This window comes from Rhinatrema bivittatum, chromosome 7, assembly GCF_901001135.1.
Source record: "Rhinatrema bivittatum chromosome 7, aRhiBiv1.1, whole genome shotgun sequence".
Lineage (NCBI taxonomy): Eukaryota > Metazoa > Chordata > Amphibia > Gymnophiona > Rhinatrematidae > Rhinatrema > Rhinatrema bivittatum.
In genome coordinates, this window is record NC_042621.1 from 92,805,085 (window position 1) to 92,823,564 (window position 18,480).

General features: G+C 42.9%; 1 protein-coding gene across 1 annotated transcript in view; it reads left to right on the top strand.

Moving 5' to 3' along the window:
* GNAO1 (G protein subunit alpha o1) overlaps positions 1-18,480 on the top strand; it is a 552,945-nt gene that overhangs the window by 485,208 nt on the left and 49,257 nt on the right. The window contains exon 6 of the mRNA XM_029608706.1: positions 9,745-9,874. Coding sequence (XP_029464566.1) covers positions 9,745-9,874 — 130 coding nt within the window. The remainder of the gene's footprint in view (positions 1-9,744; positions 9,875-18,480) is intronic.

An 18,480-nucleotide genomic window follows, 5' to 3' on the forward strand; every position in this document is an offset into this window, starting at 1 on the left:
GCAAAACTCGGCCTGAGTCGGGCTTTTCTGATGCTTAGTGCTGAATAAAGAATTAAGAATCCTTTGTGTTTACCGGTTCTTTTTTCTTGGTTGCTACTGCAATATTGGACCGGTTTCCGGTTTGTTTCTCTGGTACAATATATACAGTCAGTATCTCGGAGATCGGTGATAATTTGAATGATAATAATAATATATCAACCTACACCCTCCCCCCCCTTACCCCTCTCCCCTTCGCCCAAGGGCAGTCCACATATGTTGCAAGTGTGCTTAGCCCGGGAACCCCAGCAACCAGGCTTCACCCCAGTCCTTCTATATTTTTCTGCCTCCCCTATCCCAATGGAGGTGCATAAAAGAAAGAAGGAAGAAGGAAGACGGACAAAGAAGGCAAATACCCCCATCGCCTCACAGTGCCTTGATGTCCGGTAACTTGCTGTGCAATGGTTTCTCTGCAACTGATGTCTCGTTATTTAAGCATAAATACATTATTCCATGCAGTTGGGGTAAGAGATATTATGTACACCCGCCAGATTTCCATGAACTCAGTGTACCACTTCGAGGATGATCTACGCACTTTCAGGTATTCAAATACCATTGTTTGATGCAATTGTATCCTCCAGTAGGTAAGAGATGGTGCCCTGATGTCCAACCAATGTACCAGTATGGACTTCTTAGCCAGCAGAAAAGCCTTTTTCAAAAATAGACCCTTACATTCGGGCATATCTTCTGTAAGTCCATCTTGAGAGTCAAACAGGCACAAGAGTGCCGAGGCTGGCAGGGAACAGCACAGTAATTGTCTTAGGTACTGCAACAATTTCTCCCAGAAAGGAACCACCTTCAAACACTCCCAAAAATAGTGATATAGTGTACCTGAGACAATGTTACATTTGAGACATCTATCCGTATCTGTCAATTTTATTTTGTGTGCCCAGGTTTGTGAGATATACAGAGGCCATAGGAATTTGGACTGCACTTCCCTGAGCTGTGCATTTTCAGTGGTTATAGTAAGATCTGCGAAACATGCTCGAATCAAATACCTCTCCACCTAATTCCTGATCCCATCGCACAGTCAAAGCCTGCAGGCTGTCCCTTCCCCATAACTCCCTCAAGGCCCTTGTGAACAATGAACCGGCCAACCGCTTCCCTTGTGGAACCTGGAAGAAATTCATTATTTTAGTATATTCCCAAAATTTGAGATGTTTTTGGAGGTCTGTCATTATGAAGTGTCGAACTTGTAAATATGTGAAGAACTCGGTGTCCGAGAGCATAAATTTGGTTTGTAACTCCTGAAAGCTACAGACTTGCTTAGTGTCGGCTCGTAAAAACCGATACACATGAGTTAAACCCTTTCTTGCCCAGTGTTTATATACCCCCATAGTCATACCCGGGGGAAATCTGGATGCCCCCGGATCATAAGTGTTGGTGACTCAGCCCATGTTACCTGCAATTTTGCACAAAGAAATTGCCATGCCTGTCGACACGCCTCCACCATAGGGTTGCCTTGTATCTCTTTGGGAAGAGAACGAGCCAGCACCTGTAGAGTATTGCCCAATTGTATCGGCGTGCTCCATGCCTATAAAAAAGAGCTGGGGGGAAAAAGTTCTGTACCCCATACCCAATCACAGACATGTCGCAGTAAATAGGCGATATTATACAGCTGCAAATTTGGGCAATTCAGGCCACCTGCTTTATAGGCCATTTACAATTTGGATAAGGCCAGTCTCGCCCATTTCTTTCTCCACAAAAAGCCTCGCAAGGCACTGTTCAGTTCTGACAAATGTTTTCGTTTTAGTTGAATTGGTACCATTTGAAAGATATATAACCATTGGGGTAATTCTATCAGTTTAAATAATTGTATCCCCCCCCCCCCCCCGCCCCCCAGAGAGAGAGGCAAGCCTTGCCAATTCTTCAGTCTCTCCTTGGTCCGTTTAAGCATAGGAAGTATGTTGCTGTCATATAATCTCTCTGTCTCTACTAGAATATTCACCCCTAAATATCTCATCTCTTTTGCCACCCATCTTAAAGGGAAAAGGCCTGGCCAGCTTGATTTTAATTGCCCCATTATGTCTAGTGCCTCTGATTTATCCTTGTTGATTTTTAAGCCAGAGAACTGCCCAAAGTGGCTCTGTATTGCCATAACCTGTCTTAGGGAAGCTACCGTGTTGGTCAAAAACACCAGTACATCATCTGCAAATGCCGCTATTTTAAAGGTCTCCCCCCCCCCCCCCCCCCCCCCCCCCCCCTCTCTCAAAGCCTGTGACCTGAGGTGAAGTTTCAATTTTCCGCGACAGCAGATCTAAAGTAAGTATATAAAGCAGCAGAGAAAGAGGGCAATCTTGCCTCGTACCCCTCTGCAATTGAAATTCTTGGGACATGTCCTCATTGGCTAAGATCACCGAACAGGGTTCCTGATATAATAGGATATATTGTCCACTATGGCCCCGGACATGCCATATCTATCCAATACTGAAAATAGATACCTCCAGGCTACTCGGTCGAACACCTTCTCTGCATCAAATCCCACGGCTAGTGCAGGGGTGGTGTGGGACTTACAGTGCCACATAGCCAGCCACAATCGCATTATATGTTTGCCTGCTGCTCTACCCAATAGAAAACCTGCCTGGTTAGATGAAATCAGCATGGGCAAAACCCCCTTCAACCAATTGGCCAAGATTTTTGCAAATAACTTTAAATCAAAATTCAATAGCGATATGGGCCCTTGCCGCCCTTGGATAACACTGTAATATAAGCTCGTTTTGCATCCCTGGGGAATCCCCCTTCCCGCAACATTGCTGCAAAGAAATCTTTTAGGATCGGACTGAGTTCTCCTTTTAATGTTTTATAAAAATTTGCATTGAAGCCATCGGGTCCGGGAGCCTTATGTAATTGGCTAGGGTTAATTCCCTCCAAAACTTCTGATACTGTAATGGGCTTAGTCAATGCCTCAAGTTGGGCCGTAGTTACTTGGGGAAGATCCAGCCCCTGAAAAAATTTTTCTTCCAGGTCCTGTGCATTTTGGGGGGATTCTTCGGTATATAGCTTGACATAAAAGCTCCGAAGAATTCAACAGATATCCTCCGTAGAGGTATGTTTGACCCCCTCTGGGTCTTGTAGTGTCTCTATATAGTTATGACCCCTTTTCGACCTGACTAGATTGGCCAATAACTTGCCAGTCTTATTTCCAAATCTATATAGTCTATGTGAAGTATACAACAAAGCATTCTTTGTTTTTTGATGTAAGAGGCAATTTAACTGATAAAGGGAGTCTCGATATTGTCTTTTAGTGGTCCGTGATGGGTCGGCTATTAGGCGGGCTTTGGCTTTCTGAAATTCTCTCTCGATCTATGATCTGTTTATTGATGAGGCAATTTCTTCTAATTACATATTGTGGTGTCCGCCGGTTCCCGACGCCCTCTCTCCACCCTCCTCACCTCTTTGACGCCTCCCTCATCGCCTGCGGGAAGATTGGCTGCTGCGGCGTTCCTCTGCCGAGGACCTCTGGTGTCCCCGGACCGGCTCCACGCTGTGAACCGCCATGTTTCCTGGAGGCCTAGGGGCACGCGCACGGTGTGGCCCCGACTAAAGTACCAACGATGGCGCGAACCTCGGGGGCATCCCCCGAAGATGACATCACCCGCTATGGATATTTAAGGTCTTAGAATTTGCTAACACATCGAGTTAGCAAGGATAAGGAATGACAACAGATTTGGATTCGTTCTATCTAAGCTACTCTGCCTCCTCGGACTAACTAGGGGTAACCGCTCCTCGGGGGCCTCGCTCTCTCTCTTACTTTGTAGATTGCAGTCTGGAACCGGTACTCGCTCCTCGAGGGCCCTTGTTCCCGGACTACTTCGAATTCACTTCTGCCTAGAAGTCAGCACTGTCTACTACATCTGTGAGTTACCATCGCTCTCTCAGAGCTTTCCCTGGAACCAGGTACTCATTCCTCGAGGGCCTATACATTCTAGCTCCTGAGCTTCTATAAGACATTGTGTGAGTCTTACCATCAAGTTCAGTACATGAACTCTGCTTACCCTGCCTACTCACTATATTTCAGTTTCTCTACAGCTCAGCCTCCAGGGATCGCTGTTCCAGCTTCTGAGGAACTACAGCCCAGCCGGGCATTCCAGCTCACTACTGCCACTTCTGGTGGTTCAGTATACTGTCTAATAAAAGAACTAGTATGTGTCTGTCTACATACTCTGAGCCTGACCGGTGGTCCCTCTCAGGGTCTTCCCCGGGGGCAAAGTCATCTGCCACTGGTCCAAGGATCCACCCACAACTCTCTTAAATACTACAGATTGCTAACTACTCATGGAGAACATAAGAGATTGCTAACTCCTATCTGATTGCTCCTCCCATCAGATAGCGGTTTCATTACACATATGCTGTAATATCCCCCCGCAGTACTGCTTTCCCTGCTTCCCAAAATAACAGGGGATTAGATTTATGATCCCCATTAGTTTCCTCATAGTCTTTCCATTTAGTTTTAAGATATGTTTGAAACTCTATATCCTGCGTGAGATACAGGGGAAATCTCCAGCGTCTTCTCGTAGTTCCCTTCGACCCCCATTGTACATCTACCCACAGCATAGCATGGTCTGAGAATTCTATAGGTCCTATCTCAGCCTTAAGGTATAAATGAAAGTATGCTGTACTAGCCAGGATGTAATCAATCCTTGACATTGACTCATGGGCCTGCACTATGTGGGTAAAGTCTTTTTCTTTGGGGTGTAAAACCCTCCATACATCTGATAATTGTAATTTTTTACAAAGGTATGGTATACCCTTCCTCTTTCACTACGGGAGCTTTGGTTTGGCGATCGAGGCCGGGGTCCGCTACACAATTAAAGTCCCCCAATAAGAATACGGATCCCATGGCATAGGAAGATAGTAGCTGAGTTAGGTCCATAAAGAACTGATGCAAATAGTTGTTAGGTGCGTATACATTTCCAATGGTCACCAGTTTGCCAAACAGTTTCCCTCTTATAATTACATACCGTCCTTTATCATCAGTCATGGTATCTATGTGTTCAAAGACTATATCCTTGCTCATTAGTATGGCTACGCCCCCTTTCCAGTTATCCGCTGGAGAAAAGAATATTTTATCTACCCAGCCTTTGACCAGTTTTAAATGCTCTGTGGTGTCTAGATGTGTCTCTTGTAGGCACGCAACCTGGGCTTTATGTCTTTTAAGGGAGAACAACAATTTTGCCCTTTTTACTGGGGAGCCCAGTCCTGCTATGTTCCAAGATAAAATTCGTAGGGTATCAGCCATAGGGTCCAGATGTTACATTTGTAGTGAACTGATATCTCCACTTCCTCTTTCCTCTTTCCTTTTGCCCCGGTACCACCCCCCAGCCTAGGGGACCCGAGCGACTCACCATCTCCCTGCTCTTATTTGTTCTAGATTGATTAGCATTTACCTCTATGCCCCTACTTGACTAGCCCTTGGGACTACTAACCCACCCACCCCTCTCCCTATCCCTCCCCCCCCCCCCCCCCCTTTTTTCCCTAACTGATTTGTTCCCTTCAACTCCCTCTGATCTCCAGACTGGAGAAATGAGAACCACTAAATCCCATACCAGTGCTGCACCCCAGTTTCATCAACTTTCCTTTTAACAAACCTTTCAACTGGTTAAACATGAAACTTGTGAACCAACATTATCAGCATGCAAAACCCTCCATTTGTGTCCTTTCAAATCAGAAACGTCCAGAGGCTCTCCATACTGGGCCTTGAGGCCCTTCTACCTGCAGGGCGTCTTCTGTCCTTTCGGCTGTCTCATGTCTTTGTAAGGGAGGCTATAAACTCCTTAGCACTTAGAGCAGTCTCAAAGGTTTTCCAAACTCCATTGTGCTCCACCCGTAGTCGAACTGGGTATTGCAGGTTGAATTTAATTTGCCAGTTATGAAGGTCCCGTCAGATTTGTGAGAACTCCCTCTGCCTTTGCGACACCAGCGTAGAATAATCCTGAAAAATCAGGATCCGTTTTTCTTCATGTAGTAAAGTGGATTTCTTCCGATATGCTTGTAAGATCATGGCTTTATGGGTGAAGTTCAGTAAGCGTGCTATGATGATACGTGGTTTTGCTGCATCCGGATTTCTCAGGCTCAGGCGATGAGCTCGTTCCACCTGGCAACTGCCTTGTAGCTGAGGCAGGCCCAGTTCCTGCAGTAACCATCCTTCCAATGCAGTTTGTATGTCCTTATCGGTGTAAGATTCTGCAAATCCCACAAATTGGAAGTTATTTCGCCGTGATCTATTTTCTAGATCAACTACTTTTTGTTCCAGGGTGTGGATTTGCCGTTCCAGCGCTGATTGTTTACCTTGCTGGACCTGTGCTGTGTCCTCTATATCGGATACCCTCTTTTGTACCTCCTCCACCTGCTGCTTTTATGGTATGCAAAGTTTCATTGCCCGCAGAAATTTGGTGAGAAAGTTCCATAAATCTCCTATCCAGGGCTTGCACTACTGCCGCAGTGACCTCCTCCATCAACCCCCCCGTGGGTTGAGCTTGTCACGGCAGAGCGGGGGCTGGGAGGGCCGTTGGCCATTTTGTTGTCCCCGGACTTGCCTGGTGCTTTATTTTCTTTCGGTGGTTTCGCTGTCATGTTGCCTGTCCCGCAGAGCAAATAGCCCTTGATGGAGGTCTGGGAAGCCACCGGTCCATTTTGGTGCCATTTCCGAGACGAAATGGAGGTTTATAGAGGTTTTTCTGGGGTGCAGCTCCGGGAGCGAGCAATTTGCATTGCTTACCTGCTCATCGGGTCACGTGGTCTCCAGGGGTCAATTTTAAAACCTGCATGCATCCATGTACACGTGGTTCCCAGTGCGCACATGTGGATGCACCGATTTTATAGTATGCGCACGCCGCCGCCAATAGGTGGGCACTGTGAGCATAGCAGAAATAACTAAGAGTTTCAGTGTGGAGCTTACTGGCAGCAAAAAGGATCCCCACCCCTGAGGAACCAGATTGATCCTCAGGGCTATGTTACTGATGACCATTTTTAATCAAAAGTGCATTTTCATTGCAAAATGGAGAGTGAATCATCATTATTTAATCCATTTTATATTCCACAATTTACAATATTCAATGTGGATTACATCATTAGAGGTCATCAGCAATGAATAAAAGCAAATATATCTTCACATATCCTACTATAGTATTTCTTAACTTTCCTTGGGACCCACCTGGCTAGTCTGGTTTTTAGATCCACAAGCAAAATGCATACAGTGGAGGAAGTGTTTATTCCTTATGGATATCCTGAAAACAAGGCTGCTAGGTGGTAGGGATGTGAATCGTTTTTCAACGATTAAAATTATCGTCCGATAATGTTTATATCGTCTTAAATCGTTATAGAACACGATACAATAGAAATTCTAACGATTTATCGTTAAAAATCATTAAATCGTGTTAGTGCGCACTAACTCGAGTTAGTGCGCACTAACGGGGAGTTAGTGCGCACTAACTCGATTTAGTGCGCACTAACTGAAAATGATACAAATAAACACTTTCCAGGTCACTGAAGGTCAGTTAGGAATGAATATGTGTTCCTATTGGCTGGCTGCCCTCTTATCTATTGATGTTACCAAGGTTACCACTGAGGTGATGGTTGGGGGGATGGGAAATGGAACTGGAAACTAACGAACACCAACAGAAAATGAAACAAAGTGTTCACACTTCCCAGGTCAGTAAAGGTCACTTAGGAATGAATATGTATGTATGTATTCCTATTGGCTGGCTGTGCTCTTATCTATTGATGTTACCAATATGGTTGGGGGGATGTGAAATGGAAACAGTTGGAAGCTTGACAAAAAAAGTAATGTAATGATCATCACTCACGTGACTAGAACTTGTTTGTTTATTATTTTTGTTAGCAGGCACCTGAAATGCTAGTGCATGTTGAATTTGCCAATCACTGTGCATTTTAGAAAGGTGGTCCTGGCTGGAACTGTACACAGTTCAAATATATGTAATTGATTGTTGGTAAGTGTATTTTTTAAGTAGCCACACTGGCACCAGTATGTTTACTTTTCCTCCTACTTAACTCACTAGCTCAGCTTTGTAAGAAGGGCTTCTCTGCTTGTGTGTTGTTTTTGTTTGGTGTGAGGAGAGCAGAAACATCAGATCTTTATTCAATCTACTACAGTCATCTCTTACAGTGCCCTATCCCTATTAATACCAGGAGTGTTGTGATCTTCCTGCTCACAGTGCCCTAACCCTGATACCAGTCTGAGACAGCTCCCTCCCTGCATTACTAGTGAGAGGCTGGCTTCACAGACAGGGGGGAGCTGCCTGACCCTCACTCCTGACTTCCCCCATGTCCCAGCTAGTGAATGGTGTGTGGGTGAGGGGGGGGGGAGGATGGTGAAGTCTGAGACAGCTCCCTCCCTGCATTACTAGTGAGAGGCTGGCTTCACAGACAGGGGGGAGCTGCCTGACCCTCACTCCTGACTTCCCCCATGTCCCAGCTAGTGAATGGTGTGTGGGTGAGGGGGGGGGGGAGGATGGTGAAGTCTGAGACAGCTCCCTCCCTGCATTACTAGTGAGAGGCTGGCTTCGCAGACAGGGGGGAGCTGCCTGACCCTCACTCCTGACTTCCCCCATGTCCCAGCTAGTGAATGGTGTGTGGGTGAGGGGGGGGGAGGATGGTGAAGTCTGAGACAGCTCCCTCCCTGCATTACTAGTGAGAGGCTGGCTTCACAGACAGGGGGAGCTGCCTGACCCTCACTCCTCCGGGGTATTGTGATCTTCCTGCACAAAGTGCCCTATCCCTGATACCAGGGGTGTTGTGATCTTCCTGCATGCAGTGCCCTATCCCTATTAATACCAGGAGTGTTGTGATCTTCCTGCATGCAGTGCCCTATCCCTATTAATACCAGGAGTGTTGTGATCTTCCTGCATGCAGTGCCCTATCCCTATTAATACCAGGAGTGTTGTGATCTTCCTGCATGCAGTGCCCTATCCCTGATATCGGGATGGGTGCAAGAAGATCACAACACCCCCGGTATCAGGAATAGGGCACTGTGTGCAGGAAGATCACAACACCCCCAGTATCAGGAATAGGGCACTGTGTGCAGGAAGATCACAACACCCCTGGTATTAGGGATAGGGCACTGTGTGCAGGAAGATCACAACACTCCTGGTATTAATAGGGATAGGGCACTGTGTGCAGGAAGATCACAATACCCCTGGTATCAGGGTTAGGGCACAAGTTCTAGTCACATTGACTGATCACATTACTTGTTTTGTCAAGCTACCAACTGTTTCCATTTCCCATCCCCCATATACTGTCAGTAGGAAACTTGGTAACATGAATAAATAAGAGGGCAGCCAATAGGAATACATATTCATTCCTAAACTGACCTTAACTGACCTGAAAAGTGTCAAATTGTATCATTTTCAGTTAGTGCGCACTAACTCCCAGTTAGTGCGCACTAACTCCCGTTAGTGCGCACTAACTCGAGTTAGTGCGCACTAATCGGAAAAAAACGATTTTTAACGATTTTTTAACTAAAAAATCGTGCCTAAGACGATTTTCTTGCCCTGCCACACGATTTCTATCGTTAAGACGATATGGAAAACGATTCACATCCCTACTAGGTGGGTCTTGAGGACCAGTTCAAGAACCATTGCCCAATGGTGGTGTTAAATGTATTTATTGCTATCGAAAAAAATTGATTACTTATGGTACAGTATAATAAATGTTAAAGAAATGATCCACAAGTTTACTATTTTTCACCAGGCTGTTCGATGTGGGAGGCCAAAGGTCAGAACGTAAGAAATGGATCCACTGCTTTGAAGATGTGACAGCAATCATCTTCTGTGTGGCACTGAGTGGTTATGACCAGGTTCTTCATGAGGATGAAACTACGGTGAGTGCCCTTTGAATAGTCAAGGTCTCTCTTCTCATAAATAACAAAGCTTTGGGAGTTTATGTGGTCACCATTGCAGTTGGACCTTGGCTTGTACAAGGGAAGGTTTTTGGTTTGTTTTTTTTACTTCTTTACAATTTTTCAATTGACTTTTAATTTGTTAATTGTTCTAATAAATATTATAATGCAAGTTACATTTAACTTGAGAGAATCTAATTGGCACTATTTGCTTTGCTGTGCAAATGCTTAGAATATGAAAGCATTTTAATTTTTGTCTTTTTGCACAATGTTATACAGGCCGTAGAGTCACAACAGGTCATGGAATTAAGAGGAACTGTAATATAGTACATAGCTGTAATTAAGATTATTGTTAGGACTAATGACATACTGTCACAGATATACTTTAAAATATTGATTGTCCTCAAATAAGTTCAGAAAAATTTCATTTTGAGAATTTGGTTTAAGATTTTCTACTGATTGTGATTCAAAGCCTAAGATATTTAGGAAAAAGGTGTATTTCAAGTACATGTTTCAGTAAGAAAAGTGTATAGAAGCTTTACCAAATACATTTTAAAGGCTGTAGATGATGGAAAACTGGGTGAATATTTTATTCAGATATTGTCTTCAATAGCAATACTGTGCAACTAATACTTACCATTAATATGAGCTTCTTTTCGATGTGTGTTTCGTTTTTTCCTATTTGTTAAGTATTGAATATAGGAAACAAAGTAGTATTGTGGGCATTGCTAGAAGCTTTGGAACAAACACAAACGTTTGTTTAGGCTCAAGTGCTTGATATTAGTGAGTTGGATTTAAACTCAATTTACAATGTTATCTTGTAACGCCATTTTTTGAACATACCAAGAAAAAGGAATATCTAACACTTCCACTTGCTACAACATTAAATTCGTCATTCACATTTATAAGAGAATTGACTGGTTCTCGTCAAACATGATTTTAATGTGTTTTTCTTTAACATATGTATATATACACAGGCACTTATCTATTAGATAGATCTGGTTGTGGGAAGTTGTTCTGTGTTTGAGTTTCTTTTACACACATTTTATTTTAAAAATGAAATTATGGGGAAAGGAGAAAGGTTCAAAACTTTTCAAATATCTTTTGTTGTTAGCTTCTCCAAATTGCTGTTTGAGCAGTGTGGATTCAGGTTCAAAAGTACTTCTTTGTAAAGGCAATGTTGTAGAATTGTCAATTTAGATTTTGAGTTTTAAGATTTATGGATTATGATTTGGGGTCTTAAGATTTTTGGTTTATGAAATACAGAAAAATTACAGTTATTCTCCATACTAATAATGTGATACAGATTGTGGACACATTTTATACACCATGTTAATACAAATTACTATATTATATGATGACCAGCTATAGAATGACTACTGGCATGGTTAGAAAGTGAGGTGAAAGAGGCTATTTTAGCCAAAAGAACCTCTTTCAAAAACTGAAAAAAGGATCAAACTGAAGAAAATAGGAAAAAGCATAAGCTTTGGCAAGTTAGATCTAAATGGCAGGCAAAAAGTGAATTTGAAAAGAAGCTGACTATAGAGGCAAAAACATAATAAAATTAAAAAAAATATATTTCTGAAGCAAGAAGCCTGTGAAGGAGCCGATTGGACCATTAGATGATCAAGGGATTAAAGGGGCACTTAGGGAAGACAAGGCTATAGCAGAAAGGCTGAATTAATTCTTAATTTCAGAGTTTACTGAAGAGGTTGTTGGGGAGATACCTATGTCAAAAACAGTATTTATTGGTGATGATTCAGAAGAACTGAAGCAAATCTCAGTGAATCTGGATGATATAATAGGGCAAATTGACAAACTAAAGATTAGCAAATCATCTGAACCAGATGGTTTACACCACAGAGTTCTGAAAGAACTCAAAAATAAAATTGTAGATTTCTTACCTTTACAGGTATTGCAGAATTCTGCCACTCAGCTGGTTAGAGGTAAACAAAAGCAACAGCGTATTACTGTAGTATGGAGAGAGTTTTATTGGTTGCCTATCAAAGAATATATTACATTTAAAGTTGTTTGTTTTTTTTCAAAATAATTTTTTATTGTTAGCAGCAAGAATGTGCAGTCATACATCAAATAACAATAGTTATAAATCAAGGCCAACATGGCTTAATACAGCATCAATACTGTGCACACACAATACCAACAATTGGGAAACATTGAATAAACCCATATATATAGTGCAATTCTCGCTGCCCTTGTTTTCTTTTATCTCCCCTATACCTCCCCTCCTTCTCGTTCAAGAGCCTTCACCCCATTCCTCCAGCCCAGACATCCACCCATACATTCATCCCCATCCCATTATAGCTTATGCTGCTACAGACACTAACAATGCTTAATGTATATCGCACTTTTCTGGCAAACGGTACGTGATACAGACATAATAAATGCATATTTGTGTTCAGCTTGTTAAAATCTACTTGTTTCACCGAAGATTGTGGAGGAAACAAAATGTTCCTAGAAATTTGTTTACCAGTGTAATTAGCTAGCAAACATTGAATGTTGGCCTTGCAATGCTTTTGGTGATATTTATGCTAACTAATACTAGTTTAAATTAATTTCATAAAGAAACTAAAGTTCATTGATAACAAACATCCCTAAAATAGAATACAAAGATTAGGATATTCCTTTCAGGAGATGACATAATCAGACAATAGGATTCCTTTATGATAAATATCAGCTCAAAATCAGTTATCTGAAATGTACTAAGTCATTCTTACTTTGTAGTAACCAAATGTGTGAAAAAAGGGATTCTAACCAATAAAACAAGCACATAGCCTTGCACATAAAAACTATAGGCCCCATTTTTACACAACAACTTTTGGGCCTCATTTTCCAATATTGCATTGGATACTAAAAAGGGGTGTAGCTTATGCTAATAAGCATGTGTATTGCAAATTGCACTATCAGCTATGTGAAAGGCTGTTATCACAAGTTATGCTACATTGCAGCTCACAGTGTCTCCTGACAGGCCTGTTTCAGTCTTGGGGGGGTGGGGGGGAGAGAGAGAGAGAGAGAGAGAGAGAGAGAGAGAGAGAGAGAGAGAGAGAGAGAGAGAGAGAGAGAGAGAGAGAGAGAGAGAGAGAGAGACTTGTCATAGTGCCTCCTCCCTAGACAGGTATTTGTATCCCTATGGGAGGCCCACCTAGTAACTCGAGGTGAGGTTTAAGTATTAGTGTAGGGGTTAGGGGCCACTTTCAGATTCAACGTGAGACGTACGAACAGAACAGTGCTGTCTTGTGAAGATTTGATGACCTACGGAGAGAGGAAACTCACCCAAAGATGAGATTTGTGCAATGTTCTCTCAACCTAGCTTGATGGACTCTCTACCTGGGTTTGCGGAATTATCACACGCGGTAACTCCTTGGAAAATGAGGCCCTTTGTTTCAAAACCTGCTTTAGAATGCTATTTCTGAAATAACAGGAAAAGAATAAATTATTCGGCTAACTCAACCCTGTCCCGGATTGCCCCTTATTCAGCTAAATCTTAGATAATGACATTGGGCTAACTTTTAGCCAGATAAGCAAGGAGAATATTCTGAGTTATTCGGCTAAATGCTTTGAATATTTGCCTTAGTGTATCTAGATTTTCAGAAAGCATTTGACAAAATCATTTGTGAGAGACTCAGGAAATTGACAAGTCATAGGAGGCAATCTCCTAATGTGGATTGGTAACTGGCTAAAGGATAAGAAGCAGAGTAGGACTGAATGGTCCTGTCTATCAGTGGAGAAAGGTAAACAGTGGAGTACCTCAAAATTGTACTGGGAGTGGTGCTTTTTAATATATTTATAAATGATCTGGAAAAGGCAGGGATGATAGGCCAGGGCCAGGGGCGGGTCCAAGCTCCGCAGCGTGCCCTGATTGAACACAGTACAAGAGGAAGTGCCTGCCTGCACCGTGTGTGTACTAGTTTGCCTCCATGTCTCATCGCCTGTTCCAGTCTTGTTCCAGCATCCTCCTGTTCCAGGGTCTGTCCCTGCGTTCCCCCAGGTAGTTCCTCTTGGACTGTCTCTCTGGTACTGACCTCTGCCTGCTCTTGACCATGCTGATTGCTGCCCAGATACTGACCTCTGCCTGCTCTTGACCACGCTGATCACTGCCCGGATACTGACCTCTGCCTGCCTCCTTGACCATGTCTGATCTCTGGAACCTGACCCCTGCTTTGACTCTCGGACTGATCTTTGGAACTTGACCTCTGCTACTACTGGCCCTGCTCCTAGCCTTGTCATCGCAGACATTGTACTGGCCTTCCTTGGTCCCTCAGGCCTCCAGTCCAGACATCGACCGCACACCCTTGATCCTGGTGGGCACACCTTTGAACTTCCTTTCTGGGAGACCCTGCGAGGCCCACCTAAGTCCAAGCAGCTTGGGTCCCCAAGGGCTCCACCCGGGGGGACCACGGGCTTCCAGTGGTGAAGCTCCAGCTAGCCTCTGTCTCCTCCTGTGCTCCACCTCCTGGTGGCAGGTGCTTCCTGGGTCCAACCAGGGAGCCTCCCTACACTGCTCCAGAACAAGGGTCCACCTCCAAGCGCAACATGCATGAACCCTGAGCAAATTCCTTCCTTCCTTTATTGCAACTGTGAGTTATACTGTTGGGCATTTTACTCAGAGAACATTAAATATTCATTCTTTTATTATTATATTAAGAAATTTTATAGAATTGCATTTCCTACAATATACAGAAATTGGTTGTTTTGTATCATGCTTGCCTCCAGTTTTAATAGGGCAAGGAAAGTATGCTCATTCATATTGGGCAAACAAACGTCTTGAACGTCATTCATCTCCTTTTTTCGATTGCCATCTTATTATGTGAAAGCTCCAGAATTAAAATTGGATTTCACCCTCTGTTCTTAATATGCAATTGATAAATGCCTATGGTGTTTGTTCTATAGTTGCAGTACTTAATGAGTTAATGCATGACTATAACTTAGATGCCCTCGGTATTACAGAGACCTGGTTAAACAGTAATGATAGTGTCACATTGACAGAACTTTGCCCTCCTAATTATTCCATTTTTGCCTCATCAAGACTAAGACAAAAAGGAGGAAGCATGCTAATAGTAGTGTGCTCCACTTTAAACCCTCATCAATTACAGCTTTACAATATGTATGCCTGAAACTCCTGTTACTTGTAATTGGACGTCCACAAAACTTAGCTGTTTTACTAGTATACAGAGTTCTGAGTCTGTCAGATTTCCTGCAGTTGCTGTCAGGAATATGCCCAAGGCATAAAAACATTCCTCTCCTAGGAGATTTTAATGTACTCGTGGATGATCCTTTTGATAATACAGCAAAGGATATTCTGAGTTCATTATCAGATTTAGGTTTTACTCAATGGGTAACTTCGCCTACTCATAAGAAAGGCCATACCCTGGATCTAATTTTCTTTGGATCCTCCCACCAATTAGAATTTCATATTCAAGACCTGCTAGCCACTTCGGTTGTATCATGCTGGTCTGATCGTGCTCTACTATCCTTTTTAGTAAAAGGAACTTTAAATTTGCCTTTGATAACAACACCCTCTCCATGACTGAGCTTACATTACCTCATTTTTTGGAACAATAAGGCCGAAATTCTTTGCCTATTTTCCAAAGCATAGTGGTAGATCAGGTAGAAACTTAGAATGGCCACATAACCAATATGAACTCTGTGGCTGCACTTAAATTGTGAGTAACTAAATTCATTAAGCAAGCTCCATGATTTTCAGAAAAGCTGAGAGAACTAAAATGCTTTGATAGAAATGGAGAACATCTTGTGGTAGGCCGGATAGGCTTCTTTATAAACAGTAATAATTGACCTTCTAAAATAAGAGAATATGGGACTTAAAAAAAGGCTATTTCTCTGCCAAGTTAACTGCCTTATGCCATAACCATCGTGAACTTTTTCACATTGTGAAATCTCTCAGAGAACCGTATTACCCTCACTTCCCTACAGCTGGTTTCACCAGCTCTGATAATAAAGCAGTTCCAAATTCAATGGCATATTATCTAAGCTCTAAAATGAAGTCTATCAGGAGCTCTTTTAAGAAAGCAGTTTTTAAGGAAACTATAATCTCTTCTCTAGATTATGAAGAAAATTAAATTCTATAGTACCTCCTTCTTCAACGAGTTTCTGTCCTTTATCCCAGCAAGCAATTAAAGACCTACTGTTGTCTGCCAGACCAGGAGAAACCATATCTCACAGCTTTTTTTTCCATTAACAACTAAAAGAAGCATCTGAGTGCCTATCCTAAAAAAGAGATTTTCAGATTTCTCCTACCCTTCAGGACTTTGCCCTATCTCTCATCTGCCTTTCATGAAAAAGTTAATTGCAAGAACAGTAGATCATCAATTATCTTGTCCTGCTGGGCTGAATACTAAGTGCCAGTACAGTTGACAGATAGTGGCACTTAGTATTTATTTAAATATTGCACTCCAGGGTGAACAGAACAATCTCCATTCAGAAATGGTTTAGTGAAAAATAAGACAGTTTAAAAAAAATTCAGTGGTTTTTGCCCTTCTTCTGGAGGGGACTTGCCTTTTCCAGTACCAGTGGGTGTAAGGCAGCACTTGGCAAATGGATGAGGATCCTCCTCCTTCCTCTAGGGGAGAGCTAAGTCTGCTTATGGCTGCTTCTTCAAATAGAGTAGCACATGATGCTGGAATTGAAAAAAAAAAATAGTTGGCCTATCTGAACAGGAGGGGTCATGCCCTTTCCAGAGCTAGCTGCACGGTCTGTATATTCTGGGGAGAGAAAAAAAGGAAAAAAGTAATCATTCAATACACATTCATAGATGAGACATGGAAAACTACAATACCCAGAAAAGAATAGAGAGACAATGCAATGATGACTTGGACAAATGGAGGACCTATCGAGGCATATCACTTACAAGCCGATACAATAAGATGCACGTTAAAACGGGCGCTCGTATTGAGCGCCTGTTTTCCTAACGCGCACATAGATTTCCTGGGTGCCCGATGCAATATCTAAATGAGCTGCTGCGGTAAAAAGGACACCCTAGGGAAGAATTGTGCATCCCTAGTGCTCAAATGCATCAAATGCCCACATTTGCAACAGGGTCTCAATACGAGCATCCATCTTATCCCACTTCAGGTTGATTTTGCACAATATACATGCACAATAGCAAGGGGCGAAATCAGCTTGGAGCGTGTATATTGTGTGTCCAAATTTATTTTTTTTTATATCAAGAATTTATACTATATCTTTATTCTTAAACACTGCAAGCAGTAGATTGAAGTATTCCAATGATATTAAGTAGTAGGAACCACAGAGGACCGTATTTTTTAAAATTTCTCCTGTGCCCTTGATTTGTGGATTGACTTAACACCACCTTCGTGGCTGGAGTTAAATTTGCTGCATTAAAAAGTGTGCATTGGGTGCCCAGTGATTTTCTGCTTTGCATTTGGGTACACATTTTGGATGCGCTAATCTCCTTATTGCATTGGGTGCTAGTCTAACACATCCAAAACGAAGGTCCAACCTCACGTAGACCTGTGCACTAGGCTGGGCATGCTCTATTGCATCAACCCCTCAGTTTGCACATCGACAGCTCATGCCTTGAATTCCCAAAGCACAGAATCAAAATTGCACCACAGCACATGGGCAGATGTTCAAATGAGCATAAAGGACTGAGACAGAAGCAGCTCTGCAGATTTAGCACATGCAAATAAAACTGTGCAATAAGAACCTAGGTCATATAGACCCATCTCTTTGTTAAATCAGAACGTAAAAATCTATGCGAAAATTATTGCAGACTGAAACATATTTTGCCGTACCTTATCTCCCCAGAATAGACTGGCTTTGTGGCGGGGCATAAAGCTAATACTAATGTTAGATGCCTTTTACTGGTGCTTTGCGCCTGTCACAAGTTTTCCTTATCAGACCCACTTTTAGTCAGTTTCATTGCGGAGAAGGCACTTGATCGTGTCGAATGGCCTTATCTGCTGAGGGTGCTCCGGGTTTTTGGTTTTGAGGGTCCCATATTTCAGGCTATCAGCCTACTGTATAAAAATCCCAAAGCAGTAAAAACTGCTTTTCTGTGCACCCTCCGACTTAATATCATGGCGATATTAAGTCGGAGGTCCCAAAAGTTAAAAAAAGTTAAAAATAAAAAAAAAAATTTAAAATCAGCTCGCAGGTTGAAAACCGGATGCTCAATTTTGCCGGCGTCCGGTTTCCTAACCCATGGCTGTCAGAGGGCTCGAGAACCGACGCCGGCAAAATTGAGCGTAGGCTGTCAAACCCGCTGAGAGCCGCCGCTCCTGTCCAAAAAGAGGCGCTAGGGACTTGCTAATGTCCCTAGCGCCTCTTTTTACCGCGGGCCCTAATTTAAATATTTTGTTTTACTGTATCTCGCGCACAGGACACTGGCCTGTGTGCGTGCCGGGCTGCACAACCGCGAACTTTACTGTATCGGCCTGTTTATTAGGGAGAAAGGCTCTAGTGAAGATGATTCTGCTACCAAAGCTGCTATACAAGTTGCAAATGGTGCCATTCATTCTCACAAAAAGTGACCTTAGGAGCATACAACAAGGCTTCGCTACTTTTAGTTGGCCGGGGTCGCCAGGCGCAGA